This window comes from Mus musculus, chromosome 6, assembly GCF_000001635.26.
Source record: "Mus musculus strain C57BL/6J chromosome 6, GRCm38.p6 C57BL/6J".
NCBI classification, from domain to species: Eukaryota; Metazoa; Chordata; class Mammalia; order Rodentia; family Muridae; genus Mus; species Mus musculus.
Window position 1 is genome coordinate 30,653,447 of NC_000072.6, and position 14,073 is coordinate 30,667,519.

A 14,073-nucleotide genomic window follows, 5' to 3' on the forward strand; every position below is an offset into this window, starting at 1 on the left:
AAACGACAAATTAGTAACTACGTTCTTTAATCTTCAACATTCATAATTGCACAAAGTATCACTGATCATTTAAATAATACATGTCAAATAATCTAATGAAGAAACTGGTAAAGTGGAACGTTAGGAAGCAACAGTGTTGGAGAGGAACACTGAGTGCAGAAGGGGTCGGCTCTCTTGAAGTTTGAGACTCTTGCCAACAGGGCAAAGAGCTATGGAGAAACACATGGAAATACATTCAGCCTGCTAGACCACGCCAGTAAATACACAGCAATTCTAACAGCTTTGCCGAAACAGTCTCTGTACGTATATACAGTCATTTCCAACACTAACATCCATTGGTGGGAATGCAGATCAGGAACAGACAGAGACTTCCAAAACAGAATTGGGTGTAGAGGTCTACCTCCTGACTGGCTGATGTTAAACTGGCAAACCAGAACTCTGTCACCGAGGAAAGGTATTTTCATTACAAATGTATACGTGTCAAAGATGACTGAAAATCTTGTCCATGCTAGGGGAAAGTTGAGTGTGGAAAAATTTGCATTTTTTGATCTATGCTGTAAAGAAAATAAAAAGCCAGTGCATGTTGGCATTAGCAAAAGGCTGAACCAAGCTCTCAGGCAATAAATTTATGGGGAAACACGACAGGCTCCTCATTAAAGCTATGTGTACGTTGGCTGAATTTTATACACGATTCTTGAATCTTGTGGAAATTTGGGCACGGCCTGACATCTGAACAATGTCCCTGGTTTGTTTGATTTCTAAAGCATTGGAAAATGTTGCACTCTGGAAATCAAGTGGAGAAGAATAAACATACTCTGAAGCGGGGCTGGGTTGACTGAGTTATTTTTCCATATGTCTCCATGAGATATTTATTACGTTTATTTCTCTTACAAACACAGCCTCCCTGCTAGAAATACTGTGGGCCTTTGCCTTTTTCTTTTTTTCCTAAAGTGGTGAGAAAATAGCACTGTTAAGGCGACTCTCACCCAGCAGCAGTAACCTAAGGGTAGGCAATTTTCAGCTGGCTTTTCAGAAGCTGGTTGCCATGACAAAGAGCACAATTTATTCTTTAGTCCCTTATCACAGCTACGATCACAGACCATAAAAATTAACAAGGCTCGTCCTTCCCTCTGACTTCATGGGCCTCATCCTTACCTGAGGTCTTTTGTTCCCCCAATTAAATAGAATGGATGTCAGTCATCTAGCAATTCAATTAATGCCGATTCAAAATTCCGGCCAAAACCAGAATCTATAATCACAGCCTCCTAATCACAGCTCAGTCTGAGAATGAAAAGCAAGCAGGAAATTGCACTAATTACTCAATTAGACTAATACTGTATTTTTAAGCAAGGGCTTAAGGGGTTGTCAGCCCCGACAAAGGACTCCTGAGTCCCCCTCACCTGTGTGTCCCCTTGTCCGTGTGAAGCTGATGCTTTCAAATGACTGTGATTTCTATCCCTTTAACATAGCTGGACTCACATCAGGCAATGGGAAATTTTAATTGATATAAGGCTCATTATGAAGGGGACAGCTGTGGTGGCCTTCCAAGGCTCTCAGCACAGACCCGCAGGTTGCTGGGGTCTTCCTGTACTGGGCCCTCCTTCTGGTGAGGAAAGCTGAACACACATCTTTGTGGTCCCAGGAAACCATTTAAGGAGAGGATCATTTTGCACAGAGCCTCTCTGCTAAACCAGCAAGATGCACCCATGCTCACAGACCACCCCTCAGCTTCAAATGCCCAGCAGAGCCTGCAGCCTCCAGAGCGAGCTAAGACTCAGTGTGAGGACTGTGGGCTGCAGAAACCAAGAACTCATCTGCACCTGTGGGGACAGCGGCCAATTCCAGGCCCACCTGGAGAATCTTTCATGAATCAACAGTGAATGAAAAAAGCTAGCTGGGAAGAACACACCAGCAGATGTGACTGAATTATTTACAGAACAACACTGGTTACAGACCAAACAGGCTGGACCTTATTTAAAAGAAAGTATCTTTCTTTTTTCCTATTCAATTTCAAAAGACATGAATCTTCTGTAAACAATGGAGGGCAACTAGAGCCTGCCAAGCCTCTGGTTTTTGTGGTCATCTGTCAGACTCCTTCCTGAGTGAAGGGAGTGGAGCTGCAGACGGACAAGTGGGCCTGGTCCAGCCCGTGTAGCATGGCTGTTTCTCTACAGCAGTTCTGAAAAGGACCAAGTTGGGAGCGCTGAGGGTTCCGAAAGGAGGGGGGCATTTATTTGAGTAAACAACACAGGCCTTCACTTCCAGGGTTTGCCTTGCAGGTGACCGCTGGTGAGCGTGCGGGGGCTCGAGTGGCTGGCAGGACAGCTGGTGGGCAGGTTCTGGCCACCGCGGCAAGCAGCCACCTTCGAGTCTTTTCCAGCAGAGTTATTCTGGTTCAGTCGGCCTGAAAGGAGCAAGAGAGAGAGAGGGAGCAGGGCCGCAAGACGGGTCTCCAAGGAAAGTCAGCCAAGACCACTTTTAAGCTAATGTTGCTGCTGAGTCTGTGGCCACTGCTATGCCAGTGAAGCCCTCGGGGTGCAGCATCCCCTGTGGGCCAGGGGTGACCTCCTGCTCATCCCTGAGATCAGCTTGGTGCTGGGAACAAGGGTGGGGACGGAGAGACTTTCTTCCCCTTCCTTATCCTCAACAAACCTGGTCTCTCACCCCTTTCTTGAGGGGTGACTGAGGAGAGAGAGAGAAGAGGAGGCAGAAGGCAAAGACAGGAAGGCAAGGCAGGGCCTCTGGGCAGGGCTTTAAGCAAACCCAGAAGCAGAGACTGGAGGGAGTCTCCCAGGAAGGAACCTGAGTGCCCAGACCTCGTGTGTCCTCTCTGCCTAAGACACAGGCTCCCCATGCTTGTTCTCAACACCCAATGCTTGCCAATACCAGTGCCGCCCCTCCCCCAGTACCTGTGTGACGCACAGAGCCCCAAGCACTTTAAGAGCATGGATAGAAAGCTATTTTTCACGTGACAAGGGATATTCAAAGGAGCACAGCTCAGCTCCACACAAACAAAGGTCAGAGTCTCTTACTAGGGTTGTCTGCTGGTCCCTGGTCCTCTTCCAGGTAACATTCTATCTTTTTTAAGTCTTCTGGGGTAAATCTCCACTTGTTCTCAGCTGGCAGGGCTGGCATTTTGGGGCCACGTCGTTTCCGGACAGAACCAAAAGGGAGGGCCTGCTGGCAAGAGGCTGGCAGGGAACCAGTGACCAGTCCTTCTGGGAACTTCTGAGCTAAGACTTTCAGACCTATCATAGGAGAACACCAGGAAAGGCAGGATTAACATAGTGAGGCCACAGCAAAGCTGGAAGAGGCCTGTGTGTTGTGTCTTCTAGCCCTTCACCACCAGGCTAGAGATCTGAAATCATCCTTTACTGCTGTGTCAACAAATAAACTAGAAATGGAATTCAGCTGAGAATTCCATAGGAAATTGTTTGCTCAAGTTTTAGCATTTTTACAGAACCCTGCAGTGATGCTGTTATCTTAGGAATTAAAAACATGTGCCTGCCTTAATCCTAGCAGTCAGGATGCTGATGCAGGAAGATTAAGAGTTTGAGGCCAGCCTGGGCTATGTAGCAAGATCCTTTCTCAAAAACCATAAAAGCCTCAAATCAACAAAGCTTACAGTGAAAAAAAAAATGAACTTTCCATTTCCCTGCAAAACAAAACCCAGCCAACGTGCAGACAGAAGCAGAGAACATTTCCCTTGACTCCAGTTCCCTCAGAGAGCAAAGCTTTCTCTGTGCCTGGCACTCAGGTCCTAGCACTGAGCGCTGGAGGAGGCAGTGTGGGTCTGCAGGGCAGCTGAGTGTAGAAACCCAACCTGTAAGACAGACTGCAACTTTGCTCACCCCCGGAAAGCATGAAGAGGTTTTCAAACCCACGCTCACACATGGTGGTGGCCGCCTGGCTGGCCAGCCTCTCGTCCTCGTCGTATAAGATGATGATCTTGCCGTGGGCGTTCTTCTGTGAGGTGAGTTAAGGTTCCAACCACAGAGCTAATGCTACAGGACAACACTGAGCAGCCAAGGCTCCTCCTGCAGAGTGCAGGGACACAGACCTCATTCTTACCACGGTTACCTCGTCACAGAAACCACATGAGGCATGGCCGCTCTGCTTCTGGACCCACGGTGACTCAAGTCCTGACAGCATGAGTTGTAGACTTGACACCTTCTTACCCTTTTACCTTTACAATACTGGAAAGGAAAAGTTATAGCCTCCATTTTCAGTTCCTTTGTCAAATACACCATTGAAGGAAGGCTTCCTTACCACAGTACAATAGATCCACCTGACCTTCCAAAATCAAGGGGCAGTTTCCGAAGTAGATCTCACAAAGAGATACTACACACTGTCAAAACTGGGGCTCCCAGACAGCTTACATTAGCACGGGGAAATCACAAACATGAATTTTCTCAAGACAAATCATACGCACACATATAGAGACTAGTTAAAACAAAATATCTCAGCGTGGTGGTAGCAGCAGACACTCAATTGTCTGATAACAGGACAGTTTACTTTTTTTTTTTTTTAACACTTTCAGTATTTTTCCTACTTGTATGATTTTTATGAGTGAAAAAAATTAAAACATTTAAAAGAAAATAGAAAAATCTTTACTTCTTAAGTTTAATTTGGGCAAGTTTTCCAGAGAAACCATAGTCTCAGGGTTTTCAACAGATTATACACGCTCAGCTGGTAGAGCGAAGCATGAGTTAAAAGGACCTGTCTGAATGGTTAGGAGGCTCAGTGGCTGCTAGGAACCCAAAATCTAAATATACTAACCTGGTTAGTGCCAAAGGTCCCTTGCAGTTTTCACACTAAGAACATGGCTCATGGCTAAGTTTGAGTCTTGACTAAGTTTGTGTCTTAAAATCTCGGTAACATCCAATGCCTTAGAATACATCAAAGGATACGTACTCAAGAATGTCATTTGAATAGGGGTTCATTGTCCTGGATAGAGTTGCAATGGGGTAACTGTAAGCTACAAAGAGAAGAACACAATCAGAAAGCCTAGAGCTCTCTTACAGTCTGACCCCACTTCCCAGCTCAAAGTCCATGAGCCAAAATACACCTTAATATTTCATGAAAGAAAGAAAAGCAAAAGGGCTGCATGACAGAGGAGGAAGGCCGATGGCATTGCTCACTGCACTGTGCCCTGGGCCCGGGAGGCATAGTCAGCTACTCTTAGAGGTCACAGTGGTGCTTACTCCAAGGGTTTCCATGATGGAGCCGGCACGGCTTTCCTGACTGCTGACCCCGTGCTAGCATTACACTTCCTGGAATGAGGCTAGGCTCTGCTTCTGGGACATAGGGGCCCCTTCTCTCTTACCCCCGACAATGTGACACTGCTGATAAGAATCTCTGTCTCGAACATCTAGCAGCAGGAAGGGACAGTCCGGATAAGGCTTGTCTTTGCCATTGGGTTCTTCTTTCTTTACGAGCCCTTTGTCTACATCCAGTTCCCCAACGCCACTGATGACGCTGTCAGCAGAAAAAAAAAAGTGTTCACCAGAAACAAATCAGGGGTCAGAGGTTTAGAGATCAAATGCATGTCTTCAGAATGGAAAGATGAGAAAGCCTGGTCTTTTCAAAGAGCACCCCAAAGAAAAAGGAAATGGGCAGAGTGCCTCAGTTCTGCCCAGAAGGCAGGACTGTAGATGCTGTTCCACTCCTGGACCCCAAGTTGGGGTTACTGTGTACCTACTCTTCTCCTCACTCAGAGAATGAAGCCAAGTCACTGAAGGACTGGGGAGTACAGATTATAGGGCTTGTGCTGCCCTCAGCAACAAAGGTAACATTTAGAGAAGGAAAGAGAGGACAGTCAACCCAGCAGGATAAATGCACGGAGAATAAGGTTTGCAGAACAAGAGAAATGCAAATGATTTCTATGTTAAACACAATATAAAGTATCAGCAATGTTTTACATGTTTCATGTACAGTCTTGGACCATATGAAGACAATCTGGTCAAATGTGGACAGACTATAGTGGCACTCCCAAAGATGATATGCAGTGATATGTGAGTCATTTTAGTTAGTTAAGTACACTCTCTGATGCTCCATCATGGGAAAAAAAAATCACCCAATGACATATTCCTCAGATTGTCCCATCATTAAGTGACGTGTGACTGTACTTACACAACGACCTATCTGGTGTGGACACTGAACCTAATTTTCAATAGTTATCTGCACTTACTTCCAATTTACACGGGGCGATGAGGAGCCTGAAGAGGCTTTTAGAGTTATTGGCATTCATATAATGAGACAGTGGAAGAGCTGGGATTAAAATAAGGGAGTTCATTGCTGACAGCTCTGTTTCTAAGGTCATTAAACATGAGCTGCCATCTTAATGTCATAGAGAAAATGTGACAAGAACATCAGAGAACTAACAAGACCAAGGGCCGTGAACAAAATGGCAAATAGCAGAATGACTGTAAGGAAGTATGAAGATGCTGTTGTTCTCGGACATCTAAGGCGCTGATGAACCGGCTATCTGTGTGTTGCCTAGTTCCTCTCTATCACAGGACCTCACTGTCTGCATTTAAATCAATAAACAATGTGACTCCATACTACACAGTGCACATTTCAATGATGCAAATGGGAAAAGGACCCTACTTGATAAGAACCCGCACTCTTGGTGGAAGCACTGGTGGCTTAAATATCTTCTTTGTTAATATTGAGAGAGAGAGGGAGGGAGGGAGGGAGGGAGGGGAGAGAGAGAGGGAGGGAGGGAGGGAGGGAGGGAGGGAGAGGGAGAAGGGGAGAAGGGGAGAAGGGGAGAGGGGGGAGGAGGAGGAGGAGGAGGAGGAGGAGGAGAGAGAGAGAGAGAGAGAGAGAGAGAGAGAGAATGTGCACCACATGTTCAGAAGCCCCAGAGGTCAGAAGATGGTTTTGAGCTATACTGTGTTGAAGACCAGCACTTACTTATAACCAACAGTTAACATTTGTGAGAAGTAACGCATGGAATAAGGTTCTTGTGAATACAAAGGATGAGCCATGTGCAGTTTCAGCACAAATAGCAGTGGCTGTCATCAATTTCCTCTGTACCTGTCCCATGCCAGGGGACTCTGTGGCACCGAGTCTTTCTTACTGTAGACAGGACAATATGCGCTTCAGTAGACAGGACAAAACTCATACTCAGAGCAGAAACCCAGAACATGAAAAAGTTAGACCCTAATTAGCCCACCTGCATGCAGAAGGGCTGAGAAGAAGGGAACCAAGAAGTGAACATTAATCCTTGCCTATTAATCCACGTCCATGTGAACTCAGTACGAAGTGAGAAGGCTCAGGCAGCATTTAAGTAGAAAGGATGCCTAGGTCTGGGATGAAGACAAGGGGTGTCACTGCTGCTGGCTCTGCTCAGGGTAAACATCTCTGAGATGGGTTAGGAGAACGATGCCAAGTGAATGCACAGACCCAACACAAGTACCTCTGCAGAGTGGAGCGGCTGGAGTCCCCTGCTCCCGTGCTGTTGATGAACTGGACAGGGCTGGGTGACTGTTCCTCAGGGCTCCCTTTCCCATTTGTCTTGGCAGCAATTTCAGCATCAGCCTCTGAAGTTGCAGAATCATTGTCTAAAATTTGCAATGAAGAAATGCTTAGGGCTGGTGAGATGGCTCAGCAGGCAAAGGCGCTTGCCTTCAAGCCTGATGACATTGGCTTCATCTCTGGGATCTACACAGTGAAAGTAGAGAATCAGTTCCCAAGAGTTAACCTCTGACCTCCACAAGCACATGGTGACATGCGTGTCCACCCACTCACACCACAAACAAATGTAGAGTTTTAAAAATTAAAACAGTAATCAAATGGAATCTCAGAATTTGAAGTAACTTATTATTTCCATTGATACAAAGTTTAAAAAAAATCACATCACTATCAGTAAGTTATTCTAAAAGTTGTAACACAAGGAGCTCTCAAAATGCAGTGAAACCCCAGGAGTTCCCCAAGGTGAAAACTATTTCTTAAGATGTTTTGTGTCCCCACCCCCACTCCAGCTGAGGACAGAACCTTGCTCAGAACTCACTAGGCAAGGGTTCTACCAGCCGAGCTAAATTTACACTCCATCATTTTTTTTTAAACTGTATTTATATTTGCTCTAGTGGTACAAAGAGGACAGTGTGGAAACTCTAGCACTCCGGTAAGCGTTGAGGAAGTGGCACCACATTTATTAGCAGTCATATTTTTTCTCTGTTGCGCGAGCTCTTACAGTAAATAAATTTGGCAGTCATATTAAAAAGTGTCCCTTCATAAAACAGTGATTAATAATTTTCATTAAATCTCACCTTGAATGGGTGTGGTGGCTCACAGCCATAGTCTTAGCATTTCAGAGGATGAGACAGGAGGATCGATGTAAGCTTGAAGCCAGCTCTTGCTACACAGCAAGTCCCAGGCCAGCCTGAGTTACAGAGTAAGACCCTGGGTTCAAAAAAAAAAGAGAGAGAGAATTCTGTCTCTGAAGTAGGAATATGCTGTGTGATGAAAGACGAGATGGTAGTTTTCTAGATACCCATATACTATGACAATGTCAGGGATACGTATTAGAAGGCTTGCTAGGCTGTGGCTGAGACAACTATTTTGCTGTAGGCATCTTTTTTTGGTAAGAAAATCTGGGTCCTTAGACTTGTGTATTTTAGAGACAGTGTCTCATAGATGAATTGAGTGAACATTCTCTTAAAGAAAACAATGGATGGTATTTCTTGTCAGTGGCTAACTTTTGAACAAAGCCCAGATTTTTGGAATCTGTGTCTGGCATCCAGAGGTGAACTGTGACAAATCTCCCTTGCCCCCTGTAGTAACACATTTCTGATTTCCATAACTCAGTGAAATGACAGCTGAAAAATGAGAAGATAGGAAACCACACAGGCAGAAGAAGCACTGAACCCCTGAGACAGCAAAGGACTTTAACAGGGCACAAAGGCCCATGGGTAAGGGGTCGGAAGCCATACTATAGCAGACCCTTAGGACACAGCTGGCTGAGATGGTGCAGGCCTGTACTCCAGCAAGAGGATAGGAGTTTGAAGTGGGCTGAAAGGAAAGGAAAGGGTGGGAAGAGAAGAAGAAAGAAGGAAGGGGAAAGGGAGGAGAAGGAAGGAAGAGAGGGCTACGGAGGGAAACAGCAAGGGAGGATGAACCAGCTGACAAGCTTTAGTGTAGTATTGACAAAGCATAAACTGACAGAAAGGGCTTGGGAAATACTCTGTCTCCGACTAACTACAGGTCTGTGGGAGCCAGATTTTCTTGACAGACTTCAACCCAAACAGCACATTGTACCAACTGAAGGCAAAAGCAGATATCAGAATCAGCTGTTGTCTGCTAAAACAGACATAAAAGAAATTTACAAAATACTTTAAGCCACTTGGCAAAATTCTAGGTTGGAAATTAATGTTTTTTTCAATATAAAAATATGTTTTTATGGGTTGGGGAAGAGTGTGTATTTAATATACACATAGCTATGGGTTTGATCCCTAGTAACACACACACACACACACACACACACACACACACACACACAAAGTATTTGTGATGGGGTTAGGATTGATATTTTTATCTGCACTAATGAATATTGCTTAAGTTCTCAGGTTAAAATTTTATACACTAAATTTGAATAGATACAGTTTACATATACCAAAGCTCTCTGTGTCTTCAAATAATCTTTAAGAATGTAGAGGGGGAAATGAGGCCACAACATTTGGGAATTTTCTATTCTAACAAAAACAGTTAAAGAAGATATAGAAGAGGCCTAACTATTTAAGAAGACTACAATTGAATTTGTATATGATAATATGCCTAGAAACTGGACACATAAACCCGAGGTTATGATTTAAATGCTGCTGACCACATAGAACATCTTTTCTGTACAATGATTAGAAACCCAAAAGATATCACAGTAACTGCAGCAGTTATTCGTATGGTTATTCGTATATTTCGTATGGAAATACAACTATGGCCACCATAAGTATCTATTCAGACTATGGCCACCTTATAAGTATCTATCTATTCAGACTATGGCCACTGTAAGTATCTACCTATTCAGACTATGGCCACTGTAAGTATCTATCTATTCAGACTATGGCCACCATAAGTATCTATTCAGACCATGGCCACCATAAGTATCTATCTATTCAGACTATGGCCACTATAAGTATCTATCTATTCAGACTATGGCCACCATAAGTATCTATTCAGACTATGGCCTCTATAAGTATCTATCTATTCAGACTATGGCCACCATAAGTATCTATTCAGACTATGGCCACCATAAGTATCTATTCAGACTATGGCCACCATAAGTATCTATTCAGACTATGGCCACCGTAAGTATCTATTCAGAACTTCTAAGCTCCTTGGTCTCAGACACAGTTTTACTCTGGTCTCAGAGAAGACTTCAGTAAAGAGGAGCCACTTGTAGCTGTTCCTGACCGTCAGAATTGAGTTTTTATCTTTAATACTGCTCTTAGTGGAAATTGTTACAAATAATCAAAGATTTTTCTCGTTATTTACGGTATTATAACAGTTCCTGTTGTAGCAAGACATTAATTATTAAGGGTGCTCACAAATCAGTAAGAAAACGAGATGAGCATTGTTTTAGAAAAAAATAGGAAACAACATATAAAATTATTTTTAAAAGAGAGAGGTCCAATAAATGAATGTGCGTGGCACATACATACACATATATAGACATCTCCATTTCATTACTGCAGAAATTAATCCACTTGGCTACAGTTTTATCCAGTGCGTGAGTGAGCAGTTTCTAAGGGATGATTATTCTGTGTTAGTGGCAAGGTGTTCCCATTCACTCCTGACAGGAATGAGCGAGTGCAGGGCAGACCACACTGGGGGTGGCGTGGGAGTTTACCTTCAACCGTCTGCAGCAACTCATTCTCAAGGAACAACAAGACTTACATGCCTGTTTGCACATATACAGTGTGGCACTCTGTCATCAAAGTGACAAATCAGAAAAATTCCTGGTATACCCTACAGTAGAATAATTAAATTAAGATGTATGTCCCAAGGACAGATATAGACAAGAACACAACTTGTACAATCCCGTTTTTGAAGTCTGTTTAATGATATGGAAAATATGCATGAAAAAAATGTTAAGGAGAGCAAAGTAAAGCTATACACAGAGAGCACACAGTGGCCAGGGCGAGGTGGGGGATGCAGGAAATGGACCCAAACATGGACACCGAGTATCATTTATCATCATCCTATTTCTTCCGGATATATTTTTGCCATCCTGAAGTATATTTTTTAAGTCAGGAAAAAGCACTAGCACTGTAAAAAGAGAGGTTTGCATTCTTCAGAGGCAAGCAACCCATACACAAGAACAGTCTGTTCTCAGGCACGTCTGACTGCATCATCATCTGGGGTGCACTGCAGAAACACTAATATTACTCACACATTATGCCATCTTACTTTACAAGAGCCTATTTTGCTCTGCAAATTTATCTCGGAAGAGAAAATTGCATGTGCCCATATGTTCTGGGGCACCACTCTCAATAATGAATTAAAGGCCAAATCTAGGTGCTTATATAACCCGGTTAAAATTGGGAGTGCTTGTATGAGGAGACGCAATTATCTCCATTACAATGGGCCCTTATTCCTCTGCTGGGTGAGAGGCATCTGTCAAAGATAAATTCCCGTCGTGTTCAGATTCTCTTTATCCTCCCTAACAAAAACCAGCCCAGTGCAATGGCAGTTGAGTTGCACAAAACCAGTGTTCAGACTTCCTGAGAACCTTGTCTTGAAATCAGAAGTTAAATTCCTGACCTACATCAACCTTAACAAACGCATTCCTCTTCAGTAAACAGGCACACATTGATTGCAGGGTACTTCAGGATAAAATCAAGACCCGAAGTCTGTGTATTCCTTTCATGAGTGTACAACTAGACAGGTTTTATTTTCTAGTTGGTATTTAAGCAAGGAAATCTGGAGCCTGCTTATCTTCCTGGCCTTATCTCGAACCCAGTATCTACTGTCCCTGAAGACCAGAGCCAGCCTGGATTACCAGATTCCCGGCATACACATCGGCCTTTCATGTCCATGCTTTGCTGGGCTGCTCACTCCCTGCCCCCATAACTCGCACCCCTTTGAGGCCTAGTTCAGATGCCTCCAGGAAACCTGCTTCTGTCTAACTGGTAAACATCCTTCCTGAGAACTCCCACAGTATCTCACATATTTTCAAAGGAATTCTGCAGAATCCCTTGGTGATACAATGAGAAAGTGACTACTGGAGATGTTTAGATTGGTGTCCTCCACCCACTCACCAGATACGCCACCTGGGGTTTAACCTCAGATGCTTGGACTTCCCATCTATGAAATGCACCTTCCTGATAGTTTCTGAGAGTATTAAACAATAAAATTCACACAAAGTGCCCAGTGATACACATTTAACAAATGGTTACTGCCTTCCTTCAATGAACCTGGGTAATTTTGTAGCATTGTATCATTCTCCTTGACACATGTGCATAGTTGTGTGTGCACAGAACAGCTATAAATCCCATGGAAGCAGAGATGTTTGCTCAGCTTTTTAGTCTTTTACCACTCGAATTCTGTAACATGTGTGTGTGCAGAAGACATTAGAAATATTTGCTGGAAAAAAGTATATATTTAAACATCTAAAACAGTGAAACTGTGTGTCAGAAAACATTTCTTTAAAAAGAAACAAGAATAATTAGGGCAGTAGACAGCATTTCTCTGAGAGTGACTAATTGCAAACAGACGTATCAGTGACCCAAGTTCCTGTGAACACAACAATAAATGGACAGGCTGAGCACTTCCGGCTGTGGTCAATCTGACCATTCCCAATGTCCTCAGTTCCCATTACCTTCGAGCCTTTGGATCTCCTCAGCTGTCACTTCCAGTGTTTGATCTGACAGGGAAGCGACTTGAATGACCTGATAGAAAAGAATGAAACCTGTGGATGTGTGCATATTTTATTCTAAACAAAGGCGATTCTGTCTTTTACAAAAGAGCGGGGAAACTCCAAACATCAAAGACATCTTGTTTTAAGACGCTGTCAGTGTCCAGACTGGCAAATCTTATTGAATTTCAGGCCTCTGAACCATCAGGGTGGTAATTATCCCACAGATGAATGTTCCACAAAAACCAAAAACCAACCCAAGATAACAACAACAAAAAAGCAAAACTCATTTAAGACATTAAACATGAACAGCACAACAAACAAACAAACAAACAAACATGTTAGGTATCAACACAGAAGCCCAAAAGGATCAGGTAGGATGAGAATCTTGGCTGAGAGTTTCAAGTCTCATCTTTATAGAGCCTGGTTCAGCACAACATAGCATATTTCTTGAAAACATGATACTGACCTATAACAATACAAAATGGTGTCAGCATGTCCCTGTACAACTGAGAAATAAAAGGAACTGTGGACATGCCTTAGCACGGTGTTCATTTTTAAAGCACTGTCCATAGGATTGCAGATCAAACTGAGTCACACTGGTAAACCTCTTGGTTGGAGGTGATAGAGACACCCTGTCCATTATTTTTTGGGGGGAAAATGATTTTTTAGAAAATGCTTTGCCCAAAGTAAGGAAATTACTCACAGCAGAGCAGTTTGGAAAGACGCTCAGGGACAGAACAAGGGGAGGCACTAGTTTTTTTGTTTCGTTTTGTTGTTGGGTTTTTTTGGCTTTTTTTTTTTTAAATCAGTAAATAAAATAAAAGTGAATAAAACCTAAACCACAGATCTGGTCACTAAGAATAGAATGCAGATGTATTTATTTTATGGAACCCTTAAAGAGAGGAATGCCACACTATCCTTTTGTGAACACCACCCCCATACATACCAACTCCTACCCTCACAGTGAAATAATCAGAAACCACTCTTTGCAAAAAGACCCCAGAGATACCTAGAAATGCTCTCGTAGAACAGCACAAACTCCTTTTCTCTCCAACAGGAAAACCATGACACTTACCAGCTGGGCAAAAGTGGTAACTTTTAGTCTCTTGAAAAGTTCATCTTTTTTGTATCTATAATCTGAAAGAGCAAAATACAACATGCATTTCTGTGGGTTCACTTTGCTCTCTTTGAGCTACACATTTTCTCCAGTTATC

The 14,073-nt window shown here is 43.4% G+C and overlaps 1 protein-coding gene across 10 annotated transcripts in view; it reads right to left on the reverse strand.

The window, feature by feature from the left end:
* Positions 1–10: 10 nt before the first annotated feature.
* Positions 11–14,073, reverse strand: part of Cep41 (centrosomal protein 41) — a 57,061-nt gene continuing 42,998 nt past the window's right edge. For 7 of the 10 annotated variants that reach the window (XM_006505207.4, XM_006505210.4, XM_006505211.4 and 4 more), the window contains 8 exons: positions 13,935–13,996; positions 12,821–12,890; positions 7,424–7,568; positions 5,327–5,478; positions 4,911–4,978; positions 3,852–3,966; positions 3,033–3,248; positions 11–2,404 (listed from right to left, as the gene is read on the reverse strand). In XM_006505207.4, the coding sequence (XP_006505270.1) occupies positions 2,256–2,404; positions 3,033–3,248; positions 3,852–3,966; positions 4,911–4,978; positions 5,327–5,478; positions 7,424–7,568; positions 12,821–12,890; positions 13,935–13,996 (977 nt within the window). In that variant the 3' untranslated portion in view covers positions 11–2,255. Of the gene's footprint in view, positions 2,405–3,032; positions 3,249–3,851; positions 3,967–4,910; positions 4,979–5,326; positions 5,479–7,423; positions 7,569–8,276; positions 8,410–12,820; positions 12,891–13,934; positions 13,997–14,073 lie in introns of all 10 variants that reach the window. The other 3 variants (XM_006505209.4, XM_030255682.1, NR_130781.1) reach the window with 2 other exon arrangements.